We start from the raw sequence: 23823 nt of genomic DNA, 5'->3' as shown, positions 1-23823 counted from the left end.
TGATCATATGCTTGCTCAGTGCCATTACCAAAAGTGTAGGTCAGGTTTTTGCCCCATAATCTCATATATCAATTTTTAAAAGAAATACAATCAACGGAAAAGAAAAAAGTAATGATGGGCTATGCTAACTCTAGATATACAAGTCCCTTCACTATAGATTTTTTTAGTATTTCTTTTGCATGTTTTTTTTTTGTTTGTTTGCAGTCTTAAATATGCAGAATTAAAGCAGTTCATGATCAGTTAAAATTTAAAATATTTAAGAAGGCAGTATTTAAGATTAACTGTTCTCCATTTACTGACCGTTACTTGGAACCAAAAAAATACTGTATTTTTGTAAGCATAGTAAGCTACACTGTTTTTCTTTAAACTTTAGGGTATGAATTATATTCCTATAATGACAGCTGCAGGGTGGAATGTTTTAACACACTGGAGTGAGATATATCTTGGACACATTCTTGGTATCTTAAGTTCAACATGCTCCATATGGTGCCACTGAGCAGTGATTTTGAAGAAAACAGTCAAAGACTGCTGAAACAGCGTAAAATACAAATTAGTCTTTGCTATATAAGTAAAAAAATTCACTGTCAATCTTTTCAGCTTACTGCATGAATACTTCCAGCAACTTTTAATAGTAGTACCCATGTTTTAAAACAACTGTTGGATTCTAGCAGAACAGAGTAAAAGATGGTGGGCTAAGAATGCATTCTCATTATTAACTGCATTATGCCTAAGTCTTATGCAGGAGAGCTAAGTGAAAGGAGGTTGGGCTTCCCTGTATTGTCATGTTAGACTTTAACGTGGCAGCAGGGATTGTGTATTGCAAGATTTGCAAGAAGTAGGTTGCTCTTTGTTAACTTGGTCCTCTGTCAGCACAAAAGAGCCATGGAAGAGCTGTGTCACAGGGAGTTGTCTTCTCAGTCCTACTACTGAGAATAGTAATGATAGGGTACCCTGTAGTAAAGCTATGTAACCATTGTTATGACTCAAATATTTTAGTGTTCGTGGTACTAGATTAGCTGGGAATTATGTTTTCAGGACATTGGACTTTTTTCATGTATGTTTTTGTTCATATTATTATGACAGGTAGGAGTTAATATATGAGTAACTTGCTTGTCTAACTTTTATCTTACTGTGATTGGATTTTTTTCAATATAAACTTAACCTTGAGTTGAATATGGATTTCAGAATTCTTAGACCATACCTCCAGTTCTTAATACTGAAGTTATTGGTTCATACCCTGATTTTAACTCTATATTGACCTGATGTAAATTTTAGTCCTGGATCATGATTATTATTAGGGCTTTTTTTAAAGCATCATACATGGACTCCAAACAAGAAACCCAAGGATTACACAGCCATGCCCATCTCTTTCAAGTAGTATCAACCTTAAATCATTTTGTATTGATGTTGACTCTTAAAAACAGATTTACAAATATAACAGCATAAGAACAGCCACAGTGCACCAAGCTGTTAACCTATACTTGTGTACCTTTTCTATCAGCAGAGCAGCATAATGATGTGAGAGCGTTACTGATGAATCAGACCCTTAAGGTGGTGATTTGCTGAGTTATATTAATGTGAAGTTGCATATTGCAGCCTGAGTTGATATAGGAGTTTACTGCCAGAGAAAGATGGAGATTTTACTCCCTGTTCTCCCCCTTTTCAGACTTGTAGTTTCTGTCTCAGGTTCCCTCTGTGCAGTGGAGCTAAGGCAGCAGAAGCATGGGGAATATTTGAAAAGAAAGGCCCATGGAGGTATAGCCACATGATTTTTAAACAGGGATGTAATTAGAGACAGTCAATCTAAAAGGAAGAAACCGAAACACAGTCCCTGAGCTTCTTCCCCGCTGCTAAATTGTTGCAATCTGTAAAATGATTAGACAAGGACTGACAGGTAACTAGCATTTTAGTAACCCATATTAGTCCTACCTGCACTGCTGCAGTCCCTCTAGATATAATTAGATAAAACAATCATTGATAGTTTGTTTAAATTTCTATCTTCAAATATAGCCTGAATGTCAAATTTTAAATGATAGTTACTTATGACATATTTGTTGGGATACAGCCAATGTTGGTATCTGTGGTAAAGGACCTAGCTGCCAATGGATTCACAAATAAAGTTCTTGTATGCTCTCAGAAAGTACATTCAAAGTATGCAAGGTCTGGATACAATATTTCTCATAGTAAACAGAAGTCAAATCTCTGCTTTAAGTGGAAAACGGAGCATAATATTGGTGTTAGAGACATGACCAGAACATCAACGATACATTAAGGTGGCTGCTTTCTCCTCATACATAAAATATAATTACCAACTTTTTCTTTCTTTTTCCTTGCAGCAGCTGGATTCTCTAATTTAAAACGGTATCTGTTGATGTTCGTCCAGTCACTGGACATACATTGGTATATGTTCTGTGAAAGACTTATTCAGCTGTACCTCCCTCATCAGTGATAACTGTGTAGGCCTTCCAGTCTCCACGGCCGCCCTAATCCATTTGATATGATGATGTAATGCAGCTGTCACAAAACACTATTTCCTTTCTTTCAGAAACATAAGACTTCCAAGCCATACATGCAATCTAACCCAAGGAAATGATCCCAAGGGATCCATTCGACCTATCAGTGTCTTCCTTCATTTTGTGCTGCGGGTACACCAGTCCCCTCAGTTATCTGCTCAGCAGGATTACAGTCCCTGTCTAAATTGGACAAAACTGTGCTTTCCTTCTCTAAGCACCAGTTCATCATCACTATGTGTGAGAAGCTTGCATTAAGCTATGTGTTAAGCTTGCACTTAACTGTTCCAAAACAAGTTTGTGTATGAAAGACCTAACATTTGTGTTATATTGCTCAGCTGGGACAAAAGGAGGACCTCCTTAAACCAAACATTCTCTGTGATGAAGAGCAGCACATGAAAGGAGACAAAAACCTCTTTCTGCACATTAGTGCTGTTTGCTAAAGGAGGCAGGGTCCAGCCTGTTCTTTTCTAATTCAACATCTCAGCCATTGGTGGATTATTTGAGAAGAGGAGGAAACAAAGAATAAGGGGAAGACTTGAGAAGATCAGATGGACCTCTCTACCTGAAAAAGCTTCTGTATTTCCCAGAGATGGAGAAACTTCCTTAGGCTTTCAAACTTTCCACAACAGCTCAACCTTGCCTCAGTGCATCAGGGCTTAGAAGTGGTTTTCTTCATGCAGGCCAGAAGCCTGTCCATACTTTGCTACTTACAGGCCAATAAATTACTCCTCCAAAAAGTTCCTTTCTTGATAAATCAATCTGCTAGTGTGTTTGCACTGTATTATGTAAGAGGAGCCTTGTCATCTTATTGAAATAATAGGACGTTGCAAGATACCAAGTATTTATGGCTAGATTTAACGATTTTAAAGGAAGCAAATTATTGCAGCTCCAGGGCAGTAGTAACTTACATAGTGACAACTTACACATGTTTTATGTACCTATTTACTTCAATGTTCACTACAAAAGTAAAGTAACCATAGCAATGACCATGTCACCAGATTTCTTTGCAAGTGCTGAAATACAAAATACCCATATGCCACCTGATCTGTGATTATTTTCTGCACAAGTACTGAAAGTAGAAGTTGAGAGTGTCACACACTTCTCTAAACAAACAGTAACACCTTGATTTATGGAACATTTTATGGTGAAAAGCAATTGGTGTAAGTGGATCTCAGGTCGCTAGCATCTCCTAGTATTGTAAATCCTTTGCCACTAAGCTGAAAGAAAAGCTTCACTGGCTCCTATCAGCAGAGACTTCACTAGTATACATTTAACCTTTAGTTAAATATTGGTACTTACATGCGGTATTCCAGGAAAATAATGTGTGGTATTCAGGAAGCCATTTTCTCTGATTTGAAGTGTGAACTCATAAACAAAGCCATCTTTCAGCTATTTACAGCTTGGTAATGTTATGTAAAATGGCATCACAGGAAGTGGTGCATTTTTTCCCTGCTGCTTCTTCTACTTTAGAAATGGCAAATTTATGAATAATTTAGGTAGTGACCTTCTATACTTTGGGGTGCAGCTCACTAACACCAATAGAATTGAGGAGCCAAGTACTGGATTTCCCAAATCAGCATTAACCACCAGGGCAGTGGCAGGCTACCCCGATGTGACTTATGACAGTGAGCAAGGAAAAGGTGAAAACTCTTTTGCCACAGATCTAGACTTCTTCTTATAGCTGAGTAATGTTTTCTCACATGTAGACAGTCTGAGATAACCTGAATACATATAACAATTGTGAATACAGATATTTATAAAGAAAAGCCATTTGCAGGACTGTAGACTTAATCCACCACTTCAGTCCTTCTCATTTTTAATAAAGACTTGTCTACACAGGAAGATTAATCTCAACTGAGATAGCACATTATTTTAAGCACAACATCTTTAACTCAGATTTGTATTGTGTCCATTTGTGGACAGTCTTATACTGGAGTAGGAGTGGTTTGTTCCTGTTTAACTTACTTTGAAAATGTGTTAAACTAAAGAGGAGCAAGGCACATGAATTATTGAACAAACATGTCAACACATGGAGCCAGCCATTAGCAATTCTATGTGAAGATGCAAAAGTAAAATTGACCCACATTCATGTAATGGTTGATCTCCTCTTCCTTGCATCATGCAGTGTCAGAATTCTTCCCACAAAGAAGGAATCTTACTTTCCTGGGTAGGGAAGTGGACATGGTGCTGTTCGGTGTTAAGTTTATCTGTATGAGTTGTAGGGAAGGGTTAGGAATTTACCTCAGCTGGGAAGTTTGATCCAGCCTCCCTAAGTCCTTGAACTGGAGGTGGAGACGTGAGTGGTTCAGGTTCCAGCTTTATGTAGCAGTGCCACCATTTAGACTCTCCAAATCTGATCAGAGGCCCCCAAAGGAAAATGAAGTCTTGAATTAGAAAGAAGTCAACTTTTTTTCACAGCTTCCGTGTTTACATGACTGAAAATTGTGTAAAAGGATCCAAAAAAGCCTCTTTCATTGTGTTACAATTAGTAATCATTAATAATTCTAACTACTTCAGTTTTTATTTGGATTCTCTCTGTTCTCCTATATTTCTTTCTCAGAAAACCATTTCAGTATTTTTATGTTTATCTAGACAGTGAGTGGAATTTGCAAATAATCCTTTAAGAGCATAGGTTTACTCTTCAACCAGATATTTGAACGGACCGTGGACATGTGACCTGCAAAACTAGATGATACAATTTGCTGGTGCGAGTGCTGTGCTTCAGGAGTACCTTAAGCTGTGTGACTCTGCATGAATTACCAGCTCAGGCTTCTGGCTCAGGTGGTACTGAGATCTCTGTGATGCTCCACTGCCTGATATAAACATGCCCAAAGACTTATATTGTCTCTGACCTTTGCACAGACATACAGGTACTAGTCCCTATATAATTTACCAGACAGCCTTCAACAGTGACCTATCCATTGTAAGGGTAAGCTCCAGCAAGTCAATGGAGTATGACCACCCAGCTTCACACTGATAGGCAGGTGTGGTGGGAAACTTTGTCCCCCTCTCTCTGCAGCTGATCAGCTGTGTGATAGATGAGGTCACTCTGTGTCTCTACTTTTACCACATACTGTTTTCATTGTCAAGAGTGTGTTTGTTCTAGCTGTGATGTTAAAAAGTATAGCTCTATTTACACCTACAGGAATAGTCTGGCCAGAGTGTTTTTTACCATCACTGGCAAATACACTTAATATGGAAGCACGTGCATCTTGTATACCGTTGAAGGTATAACGTACACTCACATTTGTTGGCACTGCAACAGACTTAGGAATAAATCTGCCTCAATTTCTGGATGAAGGTTGTCTTTCTCCTACTAAAATCTGACATCCAATTCTTGTTCTGTAGCTACTCAAGTGTTGTATTTCTCTGTCCTCTTGCTGATGCAGCCACCTGGTCTCGGGTAGATTCCATGTGTGTGATGCTCACACACATGCTGCTCTGCTGCCAGGATTAGAGGACCTAATTTTTCATCACATGAAAAGAAACTTGCTGGTACAGTACATTACTAAATGCTAGAGACTTATTTAATGAAATGGGAACACCGCAGGGGAATCTGGCAAGGAAGATGTGTTTATGTAACTGAATTGAGTGTTGCAACTGCCATCACTTAGTTCCCTTGGCTGCAGTGAGCGAGCTGTGAGAGAAAAACAATCCAAACAGAGATCTTCAGACACTGAGGGCAACTCTAATTACATACAAATAATTAATAAAAATGAAATGCAATATTATTAGTAAATACAAATACCATTCATTTTCTTACATGATCAAGTGTCCTGAGCTCATTGATAGTGACAGAAACACCCAGGCTTTTGCACTTTTATTGGAAGTACATATTCTTTGGGTGTCTTCAGCACATTCTGATATCCCAGGGAGATTTATGACACAAGAGTAATTGCACATAATGTAAACAAGATCTGCATTTGTTGGCTCTTTTACTTAGAATCCTTTTCCAAGTCCAGATGTATGATGTGTAAATGTTAGGAGAACAGAGTCCTTATGAAGTAGCTTTATCAAATGCAGCTAGTCTTCCAGGAAAACAGAGAAAATATAAATTAGAGCTCAAGACCTTGGTCAAATCTGGTGCATAAAATTTTATGGTTATATTTGATGTTCCATATGTGCTTTGGACAAGTGCCATGTTTGTAAAGAACTGTTTCAATATTATTTTTTAAAAGTGACACTTTTAGCACAGTATCCTCTGCAAACTGTTCACTGCTTGCCATATAAGCCAGCCAGGCTCCAAATAAACTGTTTGTTTTCATGGTCTAAACCTAAGACCAAAGTGCCTTTTAGAGCATGGCGATTTTCAAAACATGGTGTAGTAGGTGTCATATGTGACTTTCAAAGCATAATTCAGAAAACTTGATTAACTTGAGTGAAAGAGGGGAGCGTATGATATAAAAATCTGACAAGGGACAAGGAATTAGGAAGATGTATACGTATCTGCTAGCGCAGAATATCTGTTCTGGCTTGTTGTTTACAACATAATTAGATTTTACTATATTATATGAGCACTACATTCCTCCTAGCTCTTTTAGGAAAAACAAACCTCAAACTAGAGACTCTACAAATTAGTGCCACTTTTCAGAGGTCCTAGCCTATTTTTTTCTTCTTTTTCTGTAAATCCCTAAATAGCTGTCTTTCAAAAAAACTTCCAGTGCAGCATTTGGTGTGCTGTTATTGCCACTAGTTTTGCTCTGAAAGTATAGCACTACTGTTTTAGAATGTTCCCTTTCATTTGTTGTCTCGTGTTTGGCCAAAAATTTATTTCTAATATAAGAGGAAGAAGTGAATTGTCAGGAGCCCAAATCGGAATGCAATCTGAACAAAAGAACAGCACTGCTTTGACCCTACAGCTCTTTTCAAATTTTGCATAAAATGGAAGAGACACAGCATCTTGGAAGAAATCGGCAAACTAAATAGATTGAAATAACTTCTGTTATATTTAAACACAAATATAATGCTACAGGCAGAGGAAAAAAAAAAAAAAAGATTATTTACACTTCTGAGCACTCAGGAGGTGTGAGAATCTGTAGTGAAGGGCTTGAGCAAGTACTTAGCTAAAAATAACCTGTCCAAAACTGAATTACTATTACTACAACTACAAATTTCAGCTTCAGAATAATTTGCAGTCTTACATTTGTCATGTAATAAAACCAGAAATATCAGGTGCCATTTCAGGTTCATTTGCAATATGCTAACACATACTAAGCATATAGTAATGGTTAACAAATATATAAATGTATCTTAAAATATAATGTCAATCTGTAACTTCAATAATTAAAAAATAGTTGTGAGACAAATCCTAAAATAAATGTAGCATTTTAAGGACACAGAAGTAGAGGTTAAAATGGTAACTGTTCTGACGTATAGGTGAGGATTAAAAAATGTTCTTTGAGTCTGGGAATATGTGGAGAATGTGCATATGGTAGAATCAGGATGGTAGGTTTTTTGTATGCTTGTGTACAAAATTTATAAAATGTTACTGCTTAAAAACTATGATACATTTTTATGATCCTTTAAAATATTCAATTGGTGCCACTATGAGACTGTCCTTGTTTAGCAGAGATTTAGAGAACTGTTCTTATAAAAAGAGCACAAGTGAAACTCAAAGTTTTCTTTTATTCAAATGTAGACCAATCTTTCATTTCTCTTCTGTTTGGTCTGAGTCCAAATTTTACTTTTCAACTTGGCTTTAAAAGTTATCTGTGTGAAGTTATGAACTGAAGAATAATAGTACATAGCAAATTGTACAACAACCTCAGTCATTACACTGTAACAGAAATGTATTTACATTTCAATATAACTAGTGAATATATCTAATGATATTTTTAAGCGAGAATATTTAATAATTCATTGCAGCTATATTAACAAGGTAAAATTACTTCATAGTAACAAAAAGATACATCAGTACTATTTAACATGAATGATGATGTAATCAGTATATCTCAAACAACAGCTGTAGGTCTTCATAATCTTCAAGTGCTCACAAAACTTGAAAGTGCCGATCAGTTGTGGCATTTTAGTGGCTGTGATGCCACTGCAGGCACATATTTTTTCCCTAGTTAGAGGTCTAGTGAATAAAAATGCTTGTGAAAACCATTGATTTAACCAGGAACAGTTTGGAGAATGGGTGCACGTAGAAGCCTGAAATAGAGAAGGTTTCAGAGAGGGAGATCACCTTTATATTGTCGTGAGCTGTATGTGCATTTGGGAGTCTTGTATATGTGTGTGTATATATGTGTACATAAAGTTGATTTAACAGGGAAGACAAACACCTGACAGACAAAACCACTGTGGATTCAGCTTCTTATCAGTATTACTGCTACATATCCAGTGCATCTTAGAGTAAATGATCACACTGAAAGAAAGGGGTTTGCATACAGTTATCTATGTAATAATGCATTGCTAAACTATGCGTTTTTAACAAATAAGTTGTCATAATTATGCTGTTATGTATTAGGTGAAAGATTACTGATCTTTGATGCAGAAATGTAATTTTCCATAATTACATCATTTAAATTTTTTTCTACAGGTAGTCATGCATATTCATACATAATTTTGTATTCTTTTTTGCATCTCACTCTTTATCGTTTTCCTTTTTTTTTGATGTGTGGTATCTTAAAAGTAGAAAGGAGTCCTGAAAAAGCTTATGGTTTGCTTTCTATCCCAGGAATTCTGAACCCCTCATGTTTGAAAGCATAGCAACAAAACCAACCAATAGTCATGATTGTTTTACCTAAGCCAATTTTTAAAGGAAAAAGCAATTATAATGAAATGAGAGTGATTTGAATGCTTGAAGCAATTGGTTATAGATAATTTGAATGTCTCCTGCCAAGCATATTATAACCCACATGAAATTGTTAGGTGAAGTTCAGTGGTCAAGACGTTAATTGACTTCCATGTTTTCTTCATCTCTGGTGTGCTGTACTGATGCTAGCAGTCCTTTGGCCAGCAGAAGCTGGATGGACGGTTTTTCTGAGTCTCTGAGAAATACTGCTTATTTGTCAGAGAAGCTTGTTCTTATTCATTTGTAGATCTTGACTACCCTCACCTGCTGCGTGGCTGTGGTTAGTTGCTCGGTTTCTTTAGCTGTTTCTTTTCCATCCTAACAGTCATCTGACTTTTCTGTTTATATCAGCAAGTCTTTGATAAAGTCTTTCCCTGTCTGCCTAGCCCCAGCATGGATTTTGTCCTGTGCTTGCACTCAGTAGCTACTATCTTAATGCAAAGAATAATATAAAATTTCAAAGACTTTGACAGACTGGAGAAATGGGCCGATGGGAATCTCATGAAATTTAAAAAAAAAAAATGGAAGGTCCTCTTACCTGGGGAGGACTGTTGGTCCCAGGACGGGCTGGGAAACAGCTGGGTAGAAAGCAGTTTTGCAAAAAAGGACCTCAGGAAAAAAAAAATTATTTGAGCCGGCAACATGCCCTCACAGCAAAGGCAGCCAACAACATCCTGGGCTGCGTTAGGAAGAGCATTGCCAGCAGGTGGAGGGCAGTGATCCTTCCCCTCTGCTCAGAACTGGTGAGATGCATCTGGAGTGCTGGATCCAGTTCTGGGCTCCCCAGCACGAGAAGGACATAGACTTACTGGAGTGATACCAGCGAAGGGCCACAAAGGTGATTGAAGGTTTGGAGCATCTGTCGTATGAGGAGAGGAGACTGAGAGCCTCGCGAAGAGGCTTAGGGAGATCTTATCAATACATATAAATATCTAATGAGAGGTAGTAAATAAGATGGAGCCAGGCTCTTCACAGCACTGTCCAGTGACAGAACAAGAGGCAACAGACACAAATTCAACTACAGGAAATTCCACTTAAGCATAAGAAAAAACCTTTACTCTGAGGGTGATCAAATGCTGGAATAGATTTCCCTGAGAGGCTGTGGAGTTCTCCATTAAAAACCCAATGGTCCTGGGCAACCTGCTCTAGCTGACCCTGCTTGAGGAGTGGGGTTTGACTAGATGATGTTCAGAGGCCCCTTCCAACCTCAACCCCTCTGCGATTTCTGTAATACCTCTTTAAAATATGTTGGAGTTTGTGATCTCTCTAATTTCATTACTTGACTTTTCTTTCAGCTTCTGCTCTGTCTTAGCTCATCTCAGGTTCAGGTTGGCTTCTCTTAGAAAAGGAACAAACATACCAAAAAACCACTCATCCTCAAATACTTAATGGTCAGAAGCAGGAAAATTCTAACTTCTATTGATTTAAAAAAAAATTGGTGCAACAAATTAACAACTTGTCCAAGATGATAAATAGCACCTTAGTCACATCTGGAATTAGAGCTCATGTTCTTCAGTAAGGACCACAGTGAACTAACTGTGGTCAGATTGAAAATTTTTTTTTCCGTGCAATGGCCATGTTGTGAGAGAGAGCCACTAGTACAGACTGAGAACTAGGTTTTCCCTTCCATAAAGTAGCTGCAGTAGCTAAAACTGAAAATACAAGAAAAAGATTTTATCTTGAATATTCATGTCTTGAACACAGATAAATGCATCATCGAATTAGCATTAAATAGCACAATAAACTCCAATAAGAATCTTTAAGTCAATTGGGTTCAAAACTTCATTGAAAGAGTAAAATGTGTAATATTAAGATCAGTTTAAAAGTTAGCATTATTGCTGGAGGTTGCAGAAAGCAATTTTGTTTTCTTGCTAGAGTTAACAAGCAGTGCAAGCCTAGCACTTGTAGAGAGTTATGCGATGATTGCTCTTTGGAGGGTTCCAAATACCATAGTCTTAGTTATCATTCTAAATGGCTGTACGTGACATAGCAAACAAAGTGTATAAAACAACTCAATTTCACTGCTAAAAATGTGTTAACCTTTTAGCTGGACTAGAGACAAGTCCTGCTGGATCCCAGCACTTTTAGCAGAGTATCTGATTATTCTCTTCATCTGAAATTGCTAGACGAGAATATCTTGTCAGTGATTTCAGGCTAGTCTTGAGTGGTTGCAATCATAGAAGGCCTTGTTGAAAATGATGCAATCTTTTATTTCTGTTTGTCATCCTTCAGCCAGAAAGATAGCACTAAGAGCATCCAATGAGTAGTACTAAAGAGTTCAAAAGACCCTGCACATCTCTTATTTTTTATATGCATATAAAACTCTTATCTTCTAGCTATTAAATTAATTTTAAGGGGTTTTTATTATTATTTTTATTCTGTTCTCCTGATTCAGTGATTATTAAGGAAGGGGTCTTTTTTTTCTTCTCCCTCTGTTCTGATCATGATGCGTCTATTTTTAAGATACAGACACATTTGTATAAGGAGGCAGTGTAAGGAAGTATCATTCACTAATTTGATGCTTATAAAATGTGAGGAGAGACACACATACAGAGTCATAGGTAGTTCAGTTCTTTAGGTAAGGATGTAAGGCAGAGATACAAGTAATAGCACTTTATCCATCATAAAATTTCAAAATGGCTCAGAGGCATATCACTGCTGCAGTTGTTGCAGACCCTGTAATGGCATTAAGCTCTGACTCAGGATGATTTTTTCCATAGAAGATTCTAGCAGGAACTATAGTTCTGGTAATAACCTGAATAGGAGAATAAATAACTTGAATATTGATGAATTGTATGTGATAACAGACGCTCCAGGGACAACCCGAGCAGGACAGAAAATATGTTTCTTTCTCAATTCTTTTCACACTAGGCTTTTTCAGACAAAACCCTCTGATACTCTGCCATGAACCGCCTCTGAACATTACAACTTTAACCCCATATGGTATTTGTACTTGTTCTGATTATTCACTTGAACTGATTATTAGTATTTTGTATTATCAGCTACTGGGTAAAGGCAGCGTAGATAGATTTACCAGTATCTTTATGTCGTGGTTTAACCCCAGCCAGCAACTGAGCACCACACAGCCGCTCACTCACTCCCCCCCATCCAGTGGGATGGGGGAGAAAATCAGGAAAAAAGAAGTAAAACTCCTGGGTTGAGATAAGAACGGTTTAATAGAATATAAAAAGAAGAAATTAATAATGATAATGTTAACACTAATAAAATGACAACAGCAATAATAAAAGGATTGGAATGTACAAATGATGCGCAGGGCAATTGCTCACCACCCGCCGACCGACACCCACCCGGTCAGTCCCTGAGCGGCGATTCCCTGCCCCCACCTCCCAGTTCCTATACTAGATGGGACGTCCCATGGTATGGAATACACCGTTGGCCAGTTTGGGTCAGGTTGCCCTGGCTGTGTCCTGTGCCAACTTCTTGTGCCCTGGCTGGGCATGAGAAGCTGAAAAATCCTTGACCGTAGTCTAAACACTACTGAGCAACAACTGAAAACATCAGTGTTATCAACATTCTTCACATACTGAACTCAAAACACAGCACTGTACCAGCTACTAGGAAGACAATTAACTCTATCCCAGCTGGAACCAGGACACTTCAGTACTACTGGAGCAAGCTGAAATAATATTTTAGGATATGATATCAACTCTTGCTATCCTTTATGAAGAAAAGCAATTTTGGGGTTTGGCAGTACTCATGGAAAAAGTAAAGAGGGAAAAAGAAACATCACAGTGTCCCTTTATGATAATCTGTCCATTCAATTGATGCCAGCTGTGCTTTCATCAGTAACAACTAGTGAGGGGTAGATACTTGTTCAGATACTGGTGATACTCAGTGTTGATTCTCAAGCTGTGCGCGGGGTCTGTCTGTTCTGTGACCACTTTTATTGATCTTCTCTGAAACGTGAAAAGGTGTACATGGCTGACCAAATCAAGGATTAGTCTTCTGTGTTTGTCAAACAAAAATAATATTGAAGCATTACATCCGTGTAACACATCCCCAAGTATAGCTCAAACTTTATCAGCTGTAGCAGAATTTCACCAGATAGACATTTGTTTCAGAAAATATGCTGGGTGGTTCTTTCGACTTCTGTTTCTCAAACTCTCGTATGACCCATATTAAAGCAACTGTCTCTGGGGGAAAGAAAAGAAAAAAGAAGGAGGATAAAATCATATTCGCCTCCTGAGCCCTAAATGCCTTTATAAATGGCTATTTTTAATAAAGGCGTATGAGCTTGTATTGCTTTTACACAGTGAAATGTGGTAACAGTTGACCTTAAAGTAATGCCTGTCTAAATCAGACTACAATGACATAAGAGGCTGGATAAGACAATCTAGTGTTTTGAGTAACTATTGATAACTACTTAGTGCTGAATTAAAGAGAAACATCTGTATCTTGCCACTAACCACAATAAATGTATTGTTGGCACTGAAGGTTAGTAAACCAGCTGGAACTATGTCCTGTAGACTTTCCATCCATTCATTTTAAATAACAGAATAATAGTGGCCATTTGTTGAAATCATGTTTTCAACTGATCAACGGATAGTCTTCAGCAGTATCTACCTCTGATTCCTTAGGTAGGTCACGATTAGTATTACCGCAGCTTTGACAACACCCCTGTTTGCATAGCATGAAAGTAATCATAGTTCTTGCATGCTGTTAATTCATCATGTGAAGAACTGTGGATCTGCTATTATATATATGTGTGTTTATATATATGCATCTATTATTTTCTCACTTAAAATTGGGATGGGCAATAAAATCAGGTATAACTTAGTTTGCCTTTGTGTAGCATACACAGGAAAGTGGTATAAAGACAGGTCATATTACTGCATGTTTATGGGCTGCATTAAATACCTGGATTTGATATAAGAACACCCCACCAACTGTGTCATGAAGTTAGTGGGTATTTGTATGACATCTTTGTTACAATTCAAAGGCAGCAACTGAAAATCCATTGTCCTGTCTGTGCCTTAAGCCACATTTCCAGGGTCATATTTAGTGTAAAATGGCCTGGAGCTGGAAGAGTGGAAAACATGGCATGGTACCACTCACTAGCCCCCTTCTTAAAAAACTAGCTCAGCTCCTGCACTGTGACTGGTGTTTTATCAAGGAAATACCAACAGGAGGGCTCGTGGTGATCTTGAGAAGTCATTCTTCGTGACTTATCTTCTGACAGAAAAAGGAGGGAGATTTTAACAAAAGATGTTTTAGTGGCCCGTATTCAGAATTACTGGGCACAACAGATACTGCTGAAATCGGATGTTCTCAGTACCGATAGAGTATATAAAAATAAGGGTATAGCTCTGAAAGCACAGGATTGTGTAAGAAAGCTCTTTGTTAGGGCAGGGAAAGATGACAGAAGAGACAGGCAGATAGGAAGGACAAATGAGCCTACCTAAGGAAAGCTGAAACTACAAGTGTTAGTAATTACATTATAATAAAGAAGAAGACTTTCATGTCTCTGTAGTGCAGTGAGACAAATAATACATGAATTTTTTATTGGTTGGTTGGTGGGTTTTTTGTTTTGTTCTACAAAGTTTTACAAAAGTATACTGTCCATTAGAAAATCATTAATATGTCTACTTCAGAAATACAAATCTTCAGCACCTATCTCTAAGAAAGGAGGTTGTCAATATAGAACAACTTTGATTATTTGAGTCAGTCTTCTACAGAATTAAGTTGTAGATATCAGTGTGCATCACTTGCATGAAAGTCTTCCCTATATCCCCATTTGCTTATTTTGCTTTATTGTCATGCATTTCATTTAGATAACAGGGTTTTAATGTTAGAGAAGATTTGTGAAACTAACTTTGTTGCTGCAAACAAGGCAATCTGTAGAAAAGCAAGAGGGGATACAAAGAACACAAACTTATACCAGGATTGGAGATGAACTCATGAGTTGGATGGAAAGTACTGATTATGCTGGAAAAAAAGGGAATTATGTAAGTGAGATAATCATAGCTTTTAATGTGTTCAAGGAAACAATGTAAATGGAAGAAAACTAACAATTCATACTTCTGAAATGTGTGAAAGGAAGGAAATGTTTAAGACTGATTTTTAGAAGAATTTAGCAGTTTAAAAAGTCTTGTAAGGTGTAGTGGTGGAAGTACTATTCAAGTTATAATCAAACGTGGTTGGTACCAGTAGGAATGGTTCCATCAAATGCAGACACTAGGTGGATGGTCCTCATAGTCATTTACTGTTTCTCAATGAGTGACTCCACTCAAGTTTGCTTTTTTATTTCTTTTTGTTGTTACGCAGTCTGCACTGCACTGCATTGCAAGGATCTTCCTCTGCAGTTACACATGCTGTACGTGTCGGGGGGGGTTAAGATTACATTGATTCATGGGCCAGGCTGAAGTCTCCAAGTCACAGATATGTTATGCACAGGAAAAGGATGATATTCCTGAAAATGTGAATTGGGCTTGTTTTGGGTAAGTCAGGAAGTTTACAGTTACTGCAATAGCAAATCCCTCAAAACCTGCCAGTAACCTCCCAATTAAAAAAAAGTAAATCTAGGTTTGTTTCTTTTTTACTTTTTCTTTTCCCCCATGGAAAAATAGAGAATTGGAGAGAGCTGCACAGGGTAGTACTGTAACATATGAGTTTAGGTTTTTCTCTGAGATGTTTCCTCTACCAAGAAGGATGGCAGGGGAGGGATTAGCTTCAGTGTCCCCTGCATTTTCTTTCTTGTGTAATTATGGGAAATGCATTCAGTGTGCAAGGGTATCATTGCTGTCCTGCTGTTTTATCATTTCTTTATGAGATAATGTTGATTTCAGCAATAAAATGCAAATTTAGTTTACAGTGCTCCTTTTCTCCATATAAAGGTTAAAATGCATATTGTAGATAATACTGTTGGTGGTGCTTTTGAAACAGTCTTTGTCAGCTAATTTTGGTGATACATGGTTTTAAATGCTGTTCAATGCAACTGCATGAGTTTCGTGTTGGCCTACATGAATTATTTTTAACCCAATGTGCATGTTGTTACCGTTTTGGCTATAATTCGATCAAGTCATCATAAAACCTTGGTACCAAAAAAAATTTTCTAAAAAAAATTGGATGTGTCAAGAATATTTAATACATAGTGTGCCTTCTGTGTGTTATGGCAAACCAAACGTGTGATTATTGAAGTTGAACCATCTTAACTTTAGAATCATAAAATTCTTCTAATACAGGGAGCTAACATACTCCTAGGAATGCAGATGCTAATGGATTCTGTGTTTGGAGGGTATGTTTCTGTTTACTTATAAACAGATAGTTTGTATTGCTGGTGATAAAAGGACTCAGAACTTTAACAAGTCCTGTTACAAATAGCCCCAGTGTAGATTATAGACAGCTGAACTTACTAAATGCTGGGACTCCAACAGCAAAAAAATACAGGGAAGAATGGAAATAGTTTTCAGCTAGCAAGCAAGTTCTAACATAACAGCAAGGCCAGTACTAATGGAAGTTGTCTTTTTTATTGTTATCTCTTTAATTTATCTCGCTTTCCTGTACAAACTGCTCGCTATTGTGCAAAGAGAGGGTGTGTGTTAACTTTGGTGACATTGTGTTACTCCCATTAAGTAATGCAGCGTGCAGGTTTTTTCAGCATGGCTATACTTAGGATTTTTTTTTCTCCCAAACTGCATAAGCCAAGTAATATTTCATAACTAATAATCCCATTTCTACTTTAGGTGGTACAGCAATAAATTTGCTGTCATGGTTAGTAAAAAGATTATATAGAAAAAGCAGTGTGAGTTTTTAATATATTTGGTATGAAAGAGTAAAAAGGTGGGGGAGAGGGTTTTATGAAATGAGATGTTCTGTTGTAGACAATAATGGAAAATAGCTCTGAAAATGCTGAGTTGGAGTAATGAATGAATAATGTCTAAAGTTCATCAAAACTGAAAGAACTCCTGATGTGAAATGAAGCCTCCTAAGAAAATTCTGTTCTGTGGCTGTTTTGCTTTGCTGTTGTCGCATGTCACGCATGAATGAAAATGCTGCATTCTCTGGGGAGCGGTAAAGCTTCTGTGTAGGTTGTTTATTTCCTTAATCCCTCCTTCTTCATGATTTCCAATGTCAGATATAAAATGGAAAGCCTGTAAATATAGTGATTATCATACTGATTATCACCTGCATCAGGGAACGCCCTGGCTGGACATTGTAACCCTAGCAGCCTCCACATGTTACAGCCACTTAGATTTTAACCTGACTACTTTATTAGAGGCGTGAAGCTCAGTATGAGGTGCCCTAGGGCTGCACAGATGGGTTCTGCTTGTTTCCTGTTCTCACTGTTATTGTGAATAGATACTAAAAGGTTCTCATCGCTTTTATCTGGTTAATTTACTTTGAACTGTCCCTGGCGTTCAGGGCCTGGCTCACATTTCTCACCATTTTGCAAGCACCAAACTTTAGTCTCCAAACGTGTGTTTTGAGCTTTATTATCTTCTTTACTGGAAGAGCCTTAATTCTTAAAGGGATGTCATTCTGAGAGAGGCTGATTCTTAGGGGGCTGCAGACACAGTCCTTACTGAAAGAAGCTGCTTGGGAGTTATTCTGAGGTTTGGTTGATAGGAGAGAAGAAAATTAATATTGCTGTTGTTCTTTGGCACGTTCAGACACCCTTAGATTAGAGGTCAACTGCAGGAAAATCTATGATTGTAGGCTGGCTACCATTATTCATGTAGCCAGGCAGCAGACCAGGCTAAAAGATGACGTTCTGACAGGAAAATCCAAAGATGAGATACTTTTTAACAAATGTGCAATCATTTATTCTTTCTTGTGGATGGGCCAGGTCTTTCAAACCACATGTGCTATGCATGGGTGCCCCAGTACTGAAAATTAAGATGAATTCTCTCAAAGTCTCCCACATAAGGAAACACTACTTAACTGGAATAGTTTTTATTTCATAGATGTAAGAATGTACTGGTGTCCAGTTTCCTGGCCAAACAATAGTTTAACACAGATGTTAATGTCCTGCTGCTTTGGGACATGAAAGAAATCCCCTTAGGACAGATCAGTGTAACTTCCGATTTCAATTGCATGACCAAAAATCTGACGTTAAAGAAGTAATTTGGCTACAGTACATAATTTTTAGTCTTTTTTCTTATTCTCTGCCCCCTTATCACTCCCTTATTTGGGGGGGGGGGGGGGGGGGGGGGGGGGGTGTCTGTGTCCTGGTCCCTTTAGAGGCTTTCTTGATTGTGTTGCAGTTCATTGTTAAGTGCATCACTTTAGAGTGGAAGCTTTGCAGGCTCCTTTTTTCATATGAGCATAGGCTTTGTTAATCACACGCTGGTTTAGGAAAACACTGCATGATATCTTTGAACCCTATACTCCTTCTTGACAGCCAGGCTAGCAAATGTCATTGACTGTGTGATGTACAAGAAGGAATTCAATTGTAAGTAAATTGTCAAAGTGGCTAACCTTGCCCGCACCCAATTGTCAGGACCATGATTCAGTTTTTCTGTCAACATCAGCTAAGGCTAACCCGGTCAGCCTCATGTTTCTGCAGTGAAGCAGCCTGAGGAGTTGTGCTTTTCAGCTTATCACATTTTATTAACCTCAACTTACTGTTGTTATAATCAATTGTACCCACTTCAAATTCTTATATTGCCCCCAAATTGGCAGATCATATAGGTCCACAAGAATGTATTTTCTGCAGCACTGAAAGCTGTCGTAGGGACACTGGACTTAAATGGTTTGGTATGGTAGTTATATTTGTTTAGTCGGATCAACTCACCATTTTGGCTCAAGACTTATCCCTCTATTAATATCACTTGGCAAAGATAATCTGGAAGAATGCAAGTTAAAACATAAAGACTTTGAGGGTTTTCTGCAATATTTGCAATGTTAAGGTATAAAGTGAGTAAGGGAAAAACATTGCTATTGTCTTCTGTCTCCTTGCTTTTATTTCAAAACAGATTTTAATTGCTCCAATTAATATAAATAAGAAACGAGGACATTCTGATACCCTGATGTTTCTTCTGTTCTTGCAGGAAAAGAACATAGTTAAATTGCCTAAAGCAGTGATTAAGACATCAGAGTATTTTAAAATGCTCATCTGATTCCACCACAAGGGTTTGAACACATTTTGTGATCCTTTTTTCTTAATGCACTGTAGATGACAAATGATTTTTTTAAAATGGCTTGATAACCTGTATCCCATGAAATGCCACAGATAAATAGAGATATGATACAATTTCAATTAAAAATATGTCTGAAGGATGTTTGTCTGGATTTGAAGTAGTGGTTTCCTAGTCAAAGCCCTATCTCCAGAAGTAACTTCCCTTACCTGGAAAAAACATACTGTACCTTCTTTATTTGAACTTGTGAAGTGTGTTGACATTGTACTGTTGTTGGGCTTGAGGGAAGGAGAGGGAAGCTTTTGGTGCGACTATCAGAATTGAACAACTGTATATGGGTTTACACTGAAAATCGTGTAAAAGGAAAACTGGCTGAATGAGTTTCAAAATGTGTTATTTCTTCATTATCTAGCGCTTTATAATTAACTGTTCTTTTTTTATTATTTCAGGAAGCTGCCACTTTTGCTAGAGAGCAAGGCTTTGAGGTGAGTTAACCCACAATTGCACACTAAACAGATCCTAAAGGTTTTTTTTCTTGCTGATAATGAAGTTCTTTTGGACAATGATTGATGTGCTATTATACTCTCCAAGCCTCGCAGCGGTTGCCATAGAAACTTGGCAGTCGTCATGGTTTCTTTGTTCTGCCAGCTCAGTGTTATGACGCACTCTGCTAGGTCTGCACCCAACATCGCCTACAGATGTTATTTATTGAATTTTGAAAAGCCTCTTGGGAAGCCGAGAGGTTGGGCACAGTTTCAAGCTGCCTCTGCAGATATGGGACCTGTCAGTTTGTTCAGTTAAAAAGCTACCTCATTAGCTGCATTACACTCCATAAGGATTCACTGCTAAAGCAGTGATGAAGCAAGACTAAATAGTGAAATATAACACCACTTAAATAACTTAAACCCTGCCATATGTGGATTATCATTATGCAAATGAATTTTAGAAAGGTTGTACATAAAATTGTTAGGTACTGATTAATATAAACCGTTCTTCTACAAACAACTTCTTTTAGAAGGGGTAGTGTGGAATTGTGTTTCAAAACATATTCGAGTTGGTGTTTTCCATCTGTGCTCTAAAAATGTATGATCCTCTACTTTCTTGAAGTAAACACAGTTGATTTTACACGGATTTTCAGAGCTTTTGATTTCATCTTCTTGAAGTATTTATTTGAACAGTATCTCCCATTGGCTAAATTCAGATAACTTAGTCTGGAGAGCTATCGACTATTGGTCTCTAATGCTGAATTCAAATAGGCAGGTTTTAAATACTATAATTAATGTGACAACAGTTGTGCTAATTTTGCAGATAGTAAGTGACCTTACTGAAATCTAAATTGCAGAACTGAACAGACATAAATCCTTTTACATGTTTTTTTCACTGGAATAAGACCCACCTTAATTGATTTATTTGCAGTGTAAAAGAATAGCTAGGAGTTTGAGTGCTCAACACCTATTTTGCATAAATCAGAGAAGCCGCGCAATTCAAACTCCATCGCTTTAAGAACGTGCCACTTTTGTGTGTGGTTGGTTGCATATAAAAAAAGAGGGAAAGACTGACAGCTTTTGTTCTACAATTTAGACTTCTTTAGAACCATACACCAGCAGGTACATCAATGCCATCGGTGGTTTAGATATTAAAACTGTGGGCTGTCCCATTTCATTTTATGTTTGCCAAATTCATCTGGCTGCTTTGTAGAAATCAAGACTTTTTATCACTGTCAGTTTTCATTTCTATAATCTGTATTGTTAGCATAAAAATACACTTTGGGTTTATTCTATCAAATGAATGAATTTCACAGATGCCTCCAAATATAATATGAAGCATAACAAATTATTGGTACCCTCTGGTAGCTAGGCAATAAAAAAGAAAGGAAGTAGTGTATTAAGTCTACCCAGTCTATATTTTTATTGCCCCCTTGAGCTAAAGACTTTGAATGTGCCTGGTTTAAATTCAGTTCTAGTGACAAACTGCTTTTGCTGGTGTCTGCTAACTACCATCATATTAACCTTTCCATTAGTGCTTGCTTAGAGATTTTAGCACAGTTCCTTCTGAACATCCTAAATCTGCCACATTTGATTACAGTGTATCAGTAAAGTGCACAATGATTATGATCTTATCTCTTATTACCCCCTTGCTTGGTAGCAACTCACATGTCAAGTTTACTGACAGGGATGTGTAAAACTTGGTAAGTATCCACAGTCTTATTTTCCCATTGTGCTGTGGAGGAAAAAAAAAACACAAACAAAAAAATCACACTACTAATAAAGTATCTTAGGAAAAACTTAAAGAGCTTCAATTAGCCTTTCAATTAAAACCAAGAAAAATTTCCAGCAACTCTCAAAAGCTTGTAAACTTGATTCTGTGATTTATATTGAGAATAGAAAACTGCTGAAACATGGAAAACTAAAGGAAAGGACTTGAGTGACCAGGGCAAAAATCAAGACGATATTTGTCATAGAATTGATGAAAAGTTGCTAGTAGCTGAATTTGAATTGCAGCCTGGAAAGAATTTTATTTTTTAACAAAAATAATCAGAAATCTTTTAGCATAGAGAATCAGTTGTGACTAGCTTCTTTTTTTTTAATTGTCTCCTTTTCTACCTCCCAGTAATTTAAATAGTTTGTGTGGACTAAATGCATCTTTTAAACATGGATTGAGTTAAGTATATCTGAAACAATTTTTGAAAAAAAAAAAGAAGTACAATCAAGTCAACTTCAGGAAAAAACCCACCTTTTCTGAAGAAATAAAACCTTTTCATAGGCAGGAGAAAAAAATTCCATGACACAAATCTGGTTTTTTATTTGCAAGAAAAACCGCATTCAAAAGAATTTTTATTTTTATGCTTCACCTTACCAAGAGTTAGTTTTCATTGTACTTTGCTGAAATACAAGTTATTCTTGTAAAATCAATCATGATATTTGAAGACTATTATTTCCTTCATTTTATCTCCTGACCAACACTTACCTGCAATAATCAAAAGCAGAACATTACTTCTGATGCAGTCTCTTCCTGGAGTGCATCACTATTTTCTTTTTTTGTGAATTTCATGTCTATGACATTTTAAAACTATTAAATAGATAGTAAATTCACTATCTGTGAAGACAGTGCTTCATCCTAATTGTAAGTTGCAGTCATCTCAGTAATCCATTGTAATAGTCACAATTTTTATCCCAGGGAAGCTCTTGGACTTGGTTCCCCTTGAAGCGGTAGAATGTTTGTCACTATATTTTAACTGGATGTGTGTAATATGTTTCAAATAACAAAATTGCCAGGACAAAGGTTTATGAGGTTTTGTTTTTACAAAATGGTAACTTGCTGTTTATTCTATGTAGGAATTAGGAAAACAAAATCCTACTTTAACATAAAACTTAGGGTTCAATTCTGTCTGTCAACCCAAGAAGTAAAATGAAGTGAATGGAACAGTAGGTATCTAAGGGGTTAGTAGCAGCTGCCATGCAAAATAATTTTTCCTGTTAGAGGCAGATGTCTCCTCCTAAGTAATAATTGGTTGGAGAACCAAATTAAAGAGTTTTGGTACCCTGGACCAAATTTAGGTCTTCAAGTTAATGAGGTACACTGCACAGGTCCACTGTTTTCAATGGATTTGTGCCTGTTTAGGTCAGGGCTATGGTAGTCCCAGGTATTGTGTATCTGTTCAGAGGCAAAGATCAGAAGACGTAGTTTGACAAGCAGTTTTAACTGTATGAGTTTTTCTCATACTTTTATCTGATCCTGGGATATCTGATGTACTTTCTTTACATGTATATATTTCACTTGCTTGCTGGAACAAATGCCACATGCAAGGTTTTTCAGGTGCAGCATCAATAGGCAAATCACGCTTTTGTGAGATTTGCATGTCAGCTTTGTTAAATCAGATTCGAGTGTATAATTGGATATGTGTGAATATCCTGTGAATTTGGGACATGTTATAGAGGCTTTAGGACCGCAAACCAGTACAGTCTTACTATTCAGCCATGTCTGTAGATACAGGATGTATAAGAAAGTCTTGATAAGTGTGCAAGTATGAGTCAGTGCAAAACAAGTATTATTCATTTCAGCTATTTGAAAATATTATGTATATTCTGAACAGAAATAGAAGACGACAACATTTCATGATGTTTGCCTGACAATGGAATGAGGGGCACAGTACCTCTTCAGTCTTATGCTGTAAATATTCACATATATTGTGGAAAAGTTATTAACCTTCTCAACACTGAGATTGCAGCTTTTCCACTATGTAAGCTCTATTTTATTCTCTTCTTTCAAAAATTTTAGTATAGAAAGTGATTTTGGCTAAAATGGCTAAGTTAATTCTCACAGAAGAGGCTATTCAGTTACTGTTAAAGTCTGCACAATCAGACACATCTCCAAACCATTCTGTTTTGAAATTTCTGCTTTTTAAAAAAATGCCTTTTTT

The 23823-nt window shown here is 37.2% G+C and overlaps 1 protein-coding gene across 4 annotated transcripts in view; it reads left to right on the top strand.

Moving 5' to 3' along the window:
• ADK (adenosine kinase) overlaps nucleotides 1-23823 on the top strand; it is a 306385-nt gene that overhangs the window by 236824 nt on the left and 45738 nt on the right. For all 4 annotated transcript variants that reach the window (XM_049810314.1, XM_049810312.1, XM_049810313.1 and 1 more), the window contains one exon: nucleotides 19853-19888. In XM_049810314.1, coding sequence (XP_049666271.1) covers nucleotides 19853-19888 — 36 coding nt within the window. The remainder of the gene's footprint in view (nucleotides 1-19852; nucleotides 19889-23823) is intronic.

This window comes from Accipiter gentilis, chromosome 9 (genome assembly GCF_929443795.1).
Source record: "Accipiter gentilis chromosome 9, bAccGen1.1, whole genome shotgun sequence".
Classification (NCBI taxonomy): Eukaryota; Metazoa; Chordata; class Aves; order Accipitriformes; family Accipitridae; genus Astur; species Astur gentilis.
Note: the sequence above shows the minus strand (reverse complement) of the source record. Positions and strands in the feature narration are given on the sequence as shown.